General features: G+C 44.3%; 5 protein-coding genes across 5 annotated transcripts; 3 read left to right on the top strand and 2 right to left on the bottom strand.

The window, feature by feature from the left end:
- Positions 1 to 46: 46 nt before the first annotated feature.
- On the top strand, positions 47 to 4,709 carry SAMD00019534_094300 (hypothetical protein; the record flags this gene model as incomplete). The annotated part of the gene is made up of 11 exons (XM_012895355.1): positions 47 to 817; positions 887 to 1,159; positions 1,221 to 1,516; positions 1,593 to 1,894; positions 1,954 to 2,263; positions 2,332 to 2,600; positions 2,668 to 3,306; positions 3,365 to 3,458; positions 3,538 to 3,641; positions 3,723 to 3,841; positions 3,912 to 4,709. 11 exons carry the CDS (start codon positions 47 to 49, stop codon positions 4,707 to 4,709), a joined length of 3,975 nt encoding a protein of 1,324 aa, XP_012750809.1.
- Positions 4,710 to 4,977: 268 nt separating this feature from the next.
- On the top strand, positions 4,978 to 6,278 carry SAMD00019534_094310 (hypothetical protein; the record flags this gene model as incomplete). The annotated part of the gene is made up of 4 exons (XM_012895356.1): positions 4,978 to 5,135; positions 5,242 to 5,815; positions 5,893 to 6,041; positions 6,122 to 6,278. Coding segments are annotated over 4 exons (1,038 nt in total), but the record flags the coding sequence as incomplete, so codon positions are not given.
- A 1,608-nt stretch (positions 6,279 to 7,886) lies between these two features.
- SAMD00019534_094320 (hypothetical protein) lies at positions 7,887 to 9,078 on the top strand (the record flags this gene model as incomplete). Its single annotated transcript, XM_012895357.1, has 2 exons — positions 7,887 to 7,950; positions 8,099 to 9,078. Coding segments are annotated over 2 exons (1,044 nt in total), but the record flags the coding sequence as incomplete, so codon positions are not given.
- Positions 9,079 to 9,423: 345 nt separating this feature from the next.
- On the bottom strand, positions 9,424 to 10,565 carry SAMD00019534_094330 (hypothetical protein; the record flags this gene model as incomplete). The annotated part of the gene is made up of 2 exons (XM_012895358.1): positions 9,424 to 10,391; positions 10,454 to 10,565. 2 exons carry the CDS (start codon positions 10,563 to 10,565, stop codon positions 9,424 to 9,426), a joined length of 1,080 nt encoding a protein of 359 aa, XP_012750812.1.
- A 236-nt stretch (positions 10,566 to 10,801) lies between these two features.
- On the bottom strand, positions 10,802 to 12,064 carry SAMD00019534_094340 (hypothetical protein; the record flags this gene model as incomplete). The annotated part of the gene is made up of 1 exon (XM_012895359.1): positions 10,802 to 12,064. A coding segment is annotated over one exon (1,263 nt), but the record flags the coding sequence as incomplete, so codon positions are not given.
- Positions 12,065 to 13,190: the final 1,126 nt, after the last annotated feature.

Here is a 13,190-nt window from a genome sequence, read left to right on the forward strand (position 1 = left end):
GTTGTATATAGTATTGTAGTAGTTTGTGCAATAGTTACAGAGAAGAATGAACGGAGATGGTAATCATCATACCATTTACCTAGCACCAACTGCTCAGCCAGCAGTTGCTTCATCACCAATACCAAACATAATAGAGAGTATCGTCAACAACAACAACAATAGTAGTAAACAACAACAACAACCAACATGTATACCAATGGTTGTTATTGACACTGTTGAGAACAACAACAACTCAACAACAACAACAACAACTAGCGCAAGTGTCAAGATGTCGATGCAACAATCGATAAGTAGGACTTCAACACCACCTTTATGTGTATCCAATGTTATGAATGCATCGACTACAAGAACAGACATTGTGCTGCCTTTGGTGTACTGGGCCGGTGCGCCCACTCACATCGTCACAAGCATCCTCATCACTCCAGACAAGTCCACAGTGATCACAGGTTCACAGAATGGACACATTGTAATCTCATCAGTATCAATTGAACAACAACTTCAACAGCAACAGCAACAACTACAACTTCAACAACAGCAGTTCACTCCACGAATATTTACATTGGGTCATAATGGAGTGGCCGTCACATGTTTGGCAATGTGTGAGGTTGAGGACCATGAGGCTGTGGTCAGCACAGGCGCAGACGGCTCATTGTGCGTATGGAACATCAGTGATGGATACTGTCTGATTGCATCGGTGCCAGCATTCCTCCCCTGCTCGCCCTCATGTATGGTGTCACTGCCACACAACAAGCGAATGGTGGCCATTGTTGGCAATGGAGCAAACAGCATCTATCTCGTTGATGTACAGTCTTTGAAGGTATGGGATCATCCCTCTATCCCTCTCATCCCTCTTTCCTCCTCCTAACCAACATGTACTTGACGACAGATCGTGGCCACACTCAATGATCATATCGATTGGATCACAAGTTTATACTCGTGCACTACCTCTGAGGATGCGACACCATTGCTTCTCAGCGGGAGTCTGGACGGTACGATTAGATTCTGGTCACTGAACGAAGGAGAGTATGATTACTCATTGCAATCGATCATCCTGACACCTGGTGGCGAAGGCAACTGCGACCCCAACGAGGCACCTCTCTGCTTCGAGCTCTCGCCGGATGGTAAATCACTCCTCGTCATATCCAAGGCGCATTGGTCTGTAAGTCTATGCTCTTCATGCCCTCACTATCAATCACTCATTCAATCATTTGATCACATAGATATTCTCAACATGTAACACTCACAAGTTGATGTCGATCAAGTGCCCTTCATCACATGGTTGGTTTGGAGGCAAGTTCATTGATGACTCGACGTTGGTATTGGCATGGACTCGCGATGGACGCTCATTCCTTTACAGGCTGGACCAGTCCTATGCATGTCTCAAGACCTTCTCAATGGGCTATCCAATGCCCTTGGACGGCACATCACCAATCATCATTCAAACACAAACAGACAACATCTTGGCCAGCTCCTACACATTCGACAAAGACATGGAACTATCCCATCTATCATCAGAGTATGTTGTTGTTGACATGCGGACGGTCCAGTGTACTCACTCAATCACTAACTTAATCAATCGATCAATCAATCAGAGCTGCACCACCAACACTATTGATGTGCTTTGATAAGCAACAAGAGTACTCATCGGATAACATTACAAACAAGATTGGTGCTGCAATGTGTTGGGCAAACATATTCTTGACTGCTGATGTGTTTGGTCAGGTGCGTATATGGGTCATTCCACTCGATAGCAAAGCAACTGGACGCACACCAATATGTCCACCAACATTGGTTGGCAACATAGCAGATGGCTGGCGAGTATCCGACATTAACGAGCCAACAGTCACAGCGTCACTAGTCATCGAGGACATGATGTTACTCATCAGAGGATACGGTATGTTCGCGTCCGTCCACTCAACACTCACCCGATCACTAACTAACTATCGAATCCAGACGATGGCAGTATAAGTACATCTAAACTTCCAATGGACAATCAAACAAAGTTCTATCCAGGATCACATATTGGACGCGTCAATTGTTTGATGTGCTCACCTAGTAGTACGAAGCGACATCTTTTCACAGCATCCAATGATACAACAATCAAGGTTTGGGATCTGTCCACATTCCGCTTATTACACACATTCTCTCATCACACTGGTCCAGTCACCTCAATCTTCATACTACCACAGCCCAAGAAGAACACCCTTATCTCTGTATCCGAGGACAAGTCAATTGGAATGTACAGTATGGATGACTTACAATGGTATGTTCTTTCGCTCACACGCTCAATCAATCAATCAATCATTAACTGACGTGCTCACTCACTCATAGCAAACACATATATGGCGTCCATTCACTCACGATCACTGGAGTGTATTGGAGACCTGAGCAAGGATACTTCATCGTGGAGACTATTGATGGTTCGGTATCGGTATGGGTGATTGCTTCGGGCGAGCTTGAAGGACGCGCCAAGGGAAAAATGGCAAGAGACATCATTGAGAACGCCATCCCACTGAGTAGCTCGACAACTCACCTTGACGATCACTTCTTTGACGACTTCACCGAGCCAACTCAATCATTCGCATTCACACAAAAAGATGGTAAGTCCAGCCAGCCTATCATGCCGTCGCGACACAGCAATCACACTAACATCCACGCCATGAACAGAACCACCTATCCAGACTATCTTTTTAAACATCAATGTGATCTCTGAAGAGATCATCAAGTACACCGATATGCACGTCAAGTACAACTCATCATTCTCGGCTGTGGACGCTTCCCCGTCCACCGCGACAACATCGCCCATCTCCTTTGTTCAAGAGGAGCTCAATCAACTGGTGTCAATGTTCTCATATCTGATACCATGGGGCGTCAGCGCCAAGCTTGACGCCGTCTACGCAAACGACGTCCATCTGGCGCCCCCCGAACCACGCTTCTCATTCGGCCTGCTTGGCGAGGGCGGCAACCTCAGCTTCCTGACGCCCAAGGCCGCACGCATGCATGCCGCACTCCAATGCTCCGACTTCCTCACATCACAGATCACACTGGCCGCCGTGGCCATGAGCAGGACGATACTGCGCGTGGGTGGCATGGAGACTATATGCGGACAGCTCTTAACATCGTACTGTGTGGACATACCCGACTCGCTCACATCATACATCTATCCTGACCTGTCCTACCTGGCGTCCTTCTGTTTGAACAGCACCGACGACATCATGTTCTCAGCGCGTACCATATTCAAGGTTAGTGTAGAGCGCATGCCAATCGAGCAACTACATGGTCTCATTGATTATTATACAATACTATGTATGTACCTCATTCAATCAACACCACAACACATACTCACTCATATCTAATCACTTAGCCAATTGTGGATCACTTGGTATCTATGAGAGAGACAGGATAATCATAGTCTTGGCCAAGATTATATCACATCGAAAGGAAGACCTACATCCAAAGTATGTAATTGATCACACCTTGGAATGATGATCACACTGCTGACTCCTCAACCAACAACAACCAAAGCTTATCACTTAGGATTGGACAGGAACTACTTGCCCTGGTATTTGGAAACAAGGATCATCCAGTGTATTCAGCTGCCGTTGAATTGATTGGCAAGGGTTTCAAACTGTGGCGTGATGGTAAGTGATTCGTTGGATGATTGATTGGACTGGCCATGCCAAGATGTAGTACTCACACGCACATTCATACATCTGGAACAGGCATCAGGGACCAGGTCCCTCATCTCATCAAGTGTCTATTCACTCTGTCAATGCAGAATGATCTACTCTCAAACATTGCCACCAACTCTATTTTACTCATTGGATCACATGATACAATAGTATGTTTGAATGATTGATTGATCCATGACCATGGACGACCTACTGACTCCATTCCACTCCCCACTCCAGCGCTTCATTCAAACTATTGGCGATGAGATAGCACATCATGAAGCACAGGCGATATCCAGCACTGTCCAAGCGATCATATTGATTGGATTGTTGATCAAGAACAACGCCAACTCAGTCCTTCCATTCTTGCCAAATGTATTGGACTGCATTCTCAAGAGTCTAGATCAACACATGCCAGCGATACGCGAGGCATGTCTACGACACACCACATCAGTGTTGCATCTAATGGTGCAGCGATACCCCATGATGTCCTATCACAACGAATCGCAACGACTACTACTTGGCACAATGGATGGCGCCATCGTCATGTACGATCTCAAATCTGCAACGATATGCAATCGACTTGATGGACATGAGCGAGCACACATCACGGCACTATCATTCAATGACAATGGCAAAGAGTTTGCCTCATTCAGTTCCAAAGATTGCACACTCAAGATCTTCCAGACCAACAGCAGCTTCTTTGGTCTACTCGGCTCCCAACTCATCTGTACAAAGACTGTCAAGATACCAATGGATGAGGTTGCATCTAGGTCATCGTCATCGTCATTGTCCGCATCATTGCCATCATCTTCGTCCTCATCCTCCTCCAATACCCCCAATACCTCAGCAGCATCTTCAACATTATCATTATCATCATCATTATCCTCAACGACATCTGCGTCCTCTAGAAGACTTAGAGTTGAGAACACAAGAGTTCAATGGGTGACACCAATGCAGTTGTTACTCAAGACTGATTCCAACAGCTTCACACTAGACATTACAAGTAATGGTGTAAGTTGTAGCATTGTACATTAACTTAATACACTTTATCTTTATCTTCGTTCATTCTTGTCCTTCATTGATGCGAATGACCCTTCATCCACACATTTTTTGTTAATTTTTTGTTTGAAACAAGATTGTTGGGGACCTTGCGAGTTGACGAAAACGAAGCTTTTGAGCATTGTTTTGCTCAACTCTCATTCATTCATTGACATCATTCATTCATTCCCATCATTTTATATACTTATACATATATATATATATTATATTTATTAATCTTACGTATTATTAATAATAAGATTGATTAAATATATATAGAACCATGGCAACACCTATGGTAACGAATTCTTCAAAGAGACATAAGAATAGAATATTGAGAAACAAGGCCAGAATATACTGCGATGTAAACTATAACAAACCAAAGGACTACTGGAACTATGAAGCACTCAATGTAGAATGGGGGTATGAATCAATCAATCAATCAAGAATGAATGAATGATCGCATGAATGACAGGTTCACTGACTCACTCAATCATCACTCAAACATCACTCAAACATAACATAACAGATCACAAGATGACTTTGAAGTAGTTAGAAAGATTGGACGTGGAAAGTACTCAGAGGTGTTCGAGGGTGCACATGCAAAGACTAATGAGAAGTGCGTTATTAAGGTGTTGAAGCCTGTGAAGAAGAAGAAGATCAAGAGAGAGATTAAGATCTTGCAGAACTTGTGTGGAGGACCGAATATCATCACGCTGTTGGACGTGGTGCGCGATCCCCAGTCAAAGACACCGTCTTTGATCTTTGAATACATCAACAACACCGACTTTAAGCATCTGGCGCCCACGCTCACCGACTTTGACGTGCGCTTCTACATCCTGGAGCTGCTGCGCGCACTCGATTTCTGCCACTCCAATGGCGTCATGCACAGAGACGTCAAGCCGAGCAACGTCATGGTCGATCATCAGAAGCGCAAGCTCTACCTCATCGACTGGGGTCTGGCCGAGTTCTACCACCCCAACCAGGACTACAACGTTCGTGTTGCCTCGCGTCCCTACAAGGGACCAGAGCTCCTCGTCGACATGGAGGACTACGATTATAGTTTAGATATGTGGAGTCTTGGATGTATGTTTGCTGGAATCGTATGTATCATTCAATCATTCAATCATTCAATCAATCAATCGACTGACCATCAATCACACACACGCCACATAATCAGCTGTTTGGACGCGACCCATTCTTCCACGGACATGACAACATCGATCAATTGGTCAAGATCGTCAAGATATTAGGTACAGAGGAGTTCTATCGTTACCTTGATAAATATGGAATCGTCATCGATAACTCTCTTCAGAACATCCTCGGCAAGTATGTGTGATTGGAACTATTCCAGCCTCAGCCCCAGCCCCGACTGACTCACCATTCAATCAATCAATCAAACAAACTAGACATCCAAAGAAGCCTTGGGCAAGATTCGTTACAAGCGATAACCAGAGCCTGGCTGTTCCAGAGGCAATTGATTTCTTGGACAAGTTACTGCGCTACGATCCAGCTGAGAGACTGACGACAAAGGAGGCCATGGAACATCCATATTTCAAACTTTTGTTATAGACCATCCATCAATCAACAAACAAACAAACAAACATAGATAGAATGAATGAATGAATGAATGGAGCGTCGACATTGCCATCCAGTCAGCCAGCCATCCATCCAGCCTTCATCAACGTTCGCGAACATACACACAACTACACACATCACAAGATACTTCACGTTGGGCGATTAAATATATCGGTCTACCTTTCCATTGCACGTAGGTGTGATTGGATAGAGTCACGACAATGGATGGCGATTGATCCGCCTCCCTCATCATCATCATCACCACATCACACATTCATTCATTCGTCCACACTCCTCTTTCATTCTTTAATCTCTTTATCTCATCAGGTCCTGATCCTATTACGAATTGGAGTTGTTCGAATCAATCAACCAATCACATGCTATTACTTAGATTATCCATGCAAGCAATAAAGTATCCATCCAGTGAAAGGTCCAACATCGGATTCAACTACATGTCGATTCGAATGATTGATTGATTGAATGGGCGACCAGTACATCGTCATCCATCACTGCCCGCCAATCAACGCAACTTTCAGGATGTTGGCTGCTATCTAGACAGCAGGAAGTGGAAGTATACATGTGATCATGATCGACCAGACGCGTGGAGGTCTCCACACATTCACATGGAGCTGTCCACCTCCACGGACGACGTGCATAAATCTTCCAATCACGTCCACCAATCAAGTGATCCGGATGTTTGATTGTCTGTTTGTCGTATATCTTTGTGATGTTGCTTGTGATCAAGTAGAGACCTTCTTGTTGTCTGACAACAATCCTTTTGTTTGGGTTTTGGCCTTTGCAGGATCATCTCCAAGTGAATGGTCACTACCTCTTTCCATCAGTGTTTTCCCCCACACACTCGCACACACACACACAAGATCAATCACTCATCACTCTCAATTCAATCACTGAATGATAACCAAGGTTATTACACACACTTCCTACAACATACATACATACATACCAACATACATCCAGACAAGTGTGATACATCTTTCACCTGCCCACTTAGAGATAAATAAGAAATCACTAAACATCAGGCAGGTCAGCTAATCATCTTTGGGCCACTACCACACACTTGTGATTGTCGCTTAAACCGTGTTGTCAATCAAGTAGGCACTCGAGTGTGTGAGTGATCGATCACCCCTTTGTTCGACTCTCGGGTTGGTGGTGGGCCTAGATAGGTCAGGCCACCTGATGGGGCGGGAGGTGGACCAATGGTACACCGTGCCTGCCGTTGAGTAGAAGGACATTCTGCGCGCGCCCATTAATAGATACATGTAACAGTGTGGGCCATGTATAAGACTTGCGTTTAAGTCCTATTTGTACCAACATACGTATATATCTTATATTTATCTATTTATATCTTCTAAAGTAGGTGCGATAGTGAGTGAGTGAGGGTGTCGGGTAGGTCTGCCTTGTGAACATCTCTCTTAAGGTAATACCTCTATATAAGGACAGAGTCTTTCCTGTCGTTTTGGACATCAATCAAGTAGTTAATCAACAAACAAACAACCAATCAAACATATTCAAACATTCAAACATTCAAACAATCAATCACATACTTATCTTCACCAATCAATCCTTCCGATAATAATGTTTACCACTACCATCTTAATAATAATATGTCTATCCACCAGCTTGGTATCAATCACAAACTGTATGTAATGCCCGTACATATTAACTATCTGATCAGCTGATTAATTGTTTCCTTTTTTGGTAATGATCAGCTGATCAGCAAATTTTCGGGATCATCCATAACTAACTCTTGTCCAAACGTTCTATCTTCTTTGTTCTCTCTTTCCTAGGTCAACTTGGAGGTATTGGCGGACTGATAGGAGGAGGAGGCTCCTCACCTTATAATCCATGTGCCTCTTGCAACAGCCACGACAAGTGTTACTCCGATGTTTGTTCAATGTCCTCAGGATGTTTCCATAATCCAGTTGGTTGTGATGATAATAATATCTGTACGATTGACTCGTGCCATCCAGACACTGGATGCATTCACACCCCAGTCAACTGCGGCCCATCGACCAACGGTACTCTGGACTACTGCGACACCAAGCTGGGCTGCCTGCACGTACCATACATCTGCTCCAACGAATCCACCTGCGACACCAACAACACCAGCCAATGCGTCGATCAGTTCATCAAGGATGGCAAGTGCTGCCAGTCCCCCAAGTCCTGCAACGACTACAACGCCTGCACGGCAGATGGCTGCCACCCAACCACCGGTTGCACACACACCAACATCACATGCAACGACAACAACCCTTGCACCGCCGACTCATGCTCGCCCACCTCAGGTTGCGTCTACACCCCAATCAGCTGTGACGACAACAACAAGTGCACACTGGATAGTTGCAGTGCAACCACCGGCAACTGCGTCCACACTCCAGTCAACTGCAACGACGGCAATTCCAACACAATCGACACCTGCCAGCCCAACATTGGCTGCATCAATCGCCGCGTAAACTCTTGCAATGACAGCAACGCCTGCACTGTCGACACGCTCAACATCGCCACAGGACAATGCTCATACGCACCAAAGCAGTGTCCAGCCAGCACATTCTGCACTCAGTACGTGTGCAACCCAGTGTCTGGCTGCCAGGTCGTCACACCAAACTGCGACGATGGCAACCCCTGCACGACCGACGTCTGCGACTCCTCCAGCATGTCCTGCAAGCACATCCCAAAGAGCTGTTTCGATAACAACCGATGCACATCCGACACGTGCAATACATCTACTGGTCAATGTGTCTACAGCCCAATATCCAACTGTACTCTATAACATACATAGCATTGATTGAAAGACCAACCGAACGACATCCAGGTCACGCAGGTGACCATAGCCACACCGATTACCTTACTACTACTACTTATATACCACTACTTCTTTGTATCTCCAACCTTTTTGTACGACCGCCACCGATTACATCGCTTGTCCACCGCCAAGCCAACCAAGCTGGTGATGAATGGACCAAGCATGGGCATATTCGGAAGACCAAATATGCTAATCCAATCAATAAACATCATCCTGAGCTTTAATCAAATGATCGATTGTTGAATGAATGAATGATTATCCTGTACATGGTGGTCGACTTGGCTTCAACCTTGGCCTCAGTCCTGCTGCTTAGAGAGGCTGATAGCTGTATCTACTTCTTCTTCGGTCGCGATAGCACTTGACCAAGACGTAGATGAGGAAGATTGAGATGGCCACGAATATCAATGAGAAGATGACGATCAACGCGATGATTGATGGCGATAGACCGTTGTTCTGATTTGGGAATGAGAGCACCTCGTAGTAGGGCGATCGACCGCCATCGCTCGTGATGTTGAGGTAGTAGGTGGCGGACGCTGAGAACTCCACAGTGGAGAAGCCACCAGATATCGCATTGTTGCTGCCAAGTATATAGTATTGAGCGTTGGTGTCGAAGTTGCCTGTGGACATTAGGTACAGCCATCCATCAAGTGTAAGATGGCCATCAACAAAGATGGGCGGCTTGGCAGGGATGCGCTGCAGGTCCGTCTCAATCATCAGGTCGACGCCAGGCGTCAACAAGAGGTCACCGCCAATGGTCAGTGTGCTATGGGACACGGACAGTCGCTGGAGGTGTGTGGCATTGACCTCGCCAAAGTATGCGTTGGGCGACTCGATCGTTACATATCCCTGGGATTGCACAAATGACGAGGTGATCTGTGGCGCGCGAAGATAGCTCAGCGACTTGACGCCGGCCACCAACGTACCGATGACCAACGGCGAGTTGATGTCGAACGATAGTGCAGACTGTTGTCCAAGAACATAGTCCGTGACATATGCCGACGAGTAGCCATCATTGATCGTAAGGTTGGAGTAGTCGCGTATGAACACTGTGGATGTTACCGTCATGTAGTTGAACAGTACATTTCCACCAATGTCAATGTTTGACAATATAGTCTGTTCGGAGCAGTATATATACTGTAAAGGATCCGATGTCTTGAAACGCAGTAATACATTAGAGTTATTTGTTGGTGCTGTCGAGTTTAGCCAATTCAATGCATTGTTAAAGTCACAACCAGGTAGTTCTTGACAACTTATAGAGTCATTGAATATATAAGAATCTTTATAATATTAAAGGCGAGGTCAGTAAGCGATTGATTGACTAATTGATTGATTGACATACTTGGAAAGAATGGCTGTGGTCCATCTGCCTCTACATCCTCTTCAATGTTAGCATGTGTTGGATGATGTGCAATGCACACCAACAGAGTCAATGTGATGACAACAAGTCTCATCATCATTATAAGTTATATATATCTTTATATAATGTAGTAGTATAAGTATGGCATCAATGCAATGTTTACAACAATGTGAGATTGTTTTGTATTTTGAACCAGAACACGACCTTTCTTGCTTCTCAAGGTGGAGGGCCAAAGATATTTCTCTTTCTCATAATTCATGAATAATCTCTCTCTCAAACACATTCATTCATTCATTCATTCACTCACGTAGTAACATTTATTTGTTATTAGTTGTTTCTGGTTCTTCTTCTTCTGACGATGACTACAGCCAACACTGCAACAATTATAGCAACTCCGGCGACGACTCCAATGACAATACCAACGATGGCACCAGTGCTGAGATCCTTTGACTTGCAAATGTCAGAGTGATCACCGTATACCGAACATCTACTCTCGATTTTGCAGTTCATCAAGTTGACTCCAGCATTATTGACAACATTGTTGAATGTTATGCTTCCTCCACTGCACTGGATGAGACTGCTGTCTGGCGTGGGCAATGTGCTGTTCGAACTGGTCACACGGTTCTTGTCAAAGACAACATTGGTGAGTGTGACCTTGCTGGATGACAGTTCAACGACAAACGAGTCAACCAAAGTGTTGCCAGACAATGTACTGTTGATCATTGTTGCATTCTTGCTGTTGTAGAGAGCCACAAGTCTACCGTCATTGCGTACGGTATTGTTTGTAACTGTCATGCGCTCAATGTACGCGGGTCCACGGCTACTCACAACAAATGACGCGTTGATGTTGCCGTCAAAGATTGAATCGGTCAGGTGAAGCTGAGACAAAAAGTTGCTCACAATGGCGGTGTTGTGGTAGCTGTACCTGGGATCAACTCTGGCGACGTTCTGGTTGAATGTGCAATTGGTGATGATTGTTTGGTTGTTGGAGTCAGATCCCTTCACACTGATCATTTCTTCGTCAAAGGTGTTGTTGGTGAAGGTTGAGCCTGTGATCAATGTGTGGGCAGTGTTGGTCAAGATTATTGTGTTGACAATGTTGTTGGTGAACTTAACATTGTTGATAGTGACATCATAAAAGAGAGTCCAAACAATTCCTCCCAGGATTGTTGCGGATAAGTTATGATTGGAGATCTCTCCACCATTCATGATAAGTGATGGCCTTGAAATATTGGATGACGGTAGATTTTCATACGTGGTCATCATGATTGGAGTGTAATAGACCGATGGAGTCACACTGGTGAACGAGACATTGTTGAGTTCCACAGACAGGCCATATCCATTCGATCGGACGGACACATCGATCAACTTGATATTGTTGATCTTGACATTGGTGATGCAGTTTGGATAAGTTGCCATTCCATCAACAAATAAAATATTGGGTGATGCGCTGAAGTCCATGACCACGTCATATTTGGATGATGATGGTAGTGTTGAAGGTTCAAAGGTAATGTTGGTGCAGGGAATGGGGACTCGGGCATTTCCAAAAGTATCATTGATAAGATGAAGTGGCAAGTATGTGCCTGGATTCATTATAATACGGAGTGATGTGATGTTGGAGTTGAGTGAAACAAGGTAGTTGAAAGATTGGATTGTTGCGGTGATGTTTGGACAAGCCAAGTTAGTCGATGATTCCAATCCACATACTAGCGATGTATTAGTTGATAATGGATCAACATATAATATTGTTGGGGTGGTAGTTGATTGACAATAATTTATATATAAAGTACAAACAAATAAAGTTATATAATATTTGATTATTTTTAATCATTTTTGAAGATTAGAATATATATATATATTTATATTAATAGTTATAATTATTATTTGATTAAATGATCTTACTAAAACCACTCGAGTGAATATTTATATCAGAAATCTATCACTGTCCGGGAAATAATATATTAAGCAACATATGGGAGATACCTTTTACATTACTTTTTCGGAAATATTGATAAGTCCAAAAGTAACCGATACTTGACACATCTCTATTTTTCCTGGGTGTCAGGTACCGCGCACTAACTTGTGTCAGATCAGAAAGCACTGACACCCACCTGAGGTAACACCCACCTGAGGTAACAAGAGTTTCGGGGGGTAATTTCCGTGGGTAGCCAGCTTCACCTGTTCGAGACCCTTGGCGTAGCAGTTAGTTATTATTTTGATTTTTGCGAATTAAGTGTGTGAGGGTATGTCTGTGAGGGTATGTCTGTGAGGGTACGTCTGTGAGGGTATGATGTCTCTTATGTGTATCTATGATTGTTATTTATTGGTTATGTTATATTGTAATGTCATCACTCTGAGAAAGAGAGTTTAGATAGGACTTGCGTGCATCCTCTGGCCTAACACGTGGTAGTTTGAATGACCGAGGATCAAACTTCAATGTGTTAACGAGGGACAGGGGCAACAGCGATTGGTGGTTGGACAAGATCCATTGTAGGTAGGACAGCACGAATACACCACAGTTGATAGTGTCCTCTGAGTGTTGATGACCAGTGTATATTGTGTTGCCGTGTGCACGCGAGATGTTATCAGTGCCAAATGTCAGATTGCTGATAATGAGGTTGCGGTACGTGTGGTCGATGTTTGCTGTTGTAGTGGGGCCATTCTTTTTATGCGCAAAGCTATCGACAATGTACTTCCACGTCCATCCTCTTGGGTGGAA

Source organism: Acytostelium subglobosum, assembly GCF_000787575.1.
Source record: "Acytostelium subglobosum LB1 DNA, scaffold: scaffold22, whole genome shotgun sequence".
Classification (NCBI taxonomy): Eukaryota; Evosea; class Eumycetozoa; order Acytosteliales; family Acytosteliaceae; genus Acytostelium; species Acytostelium subglobosum.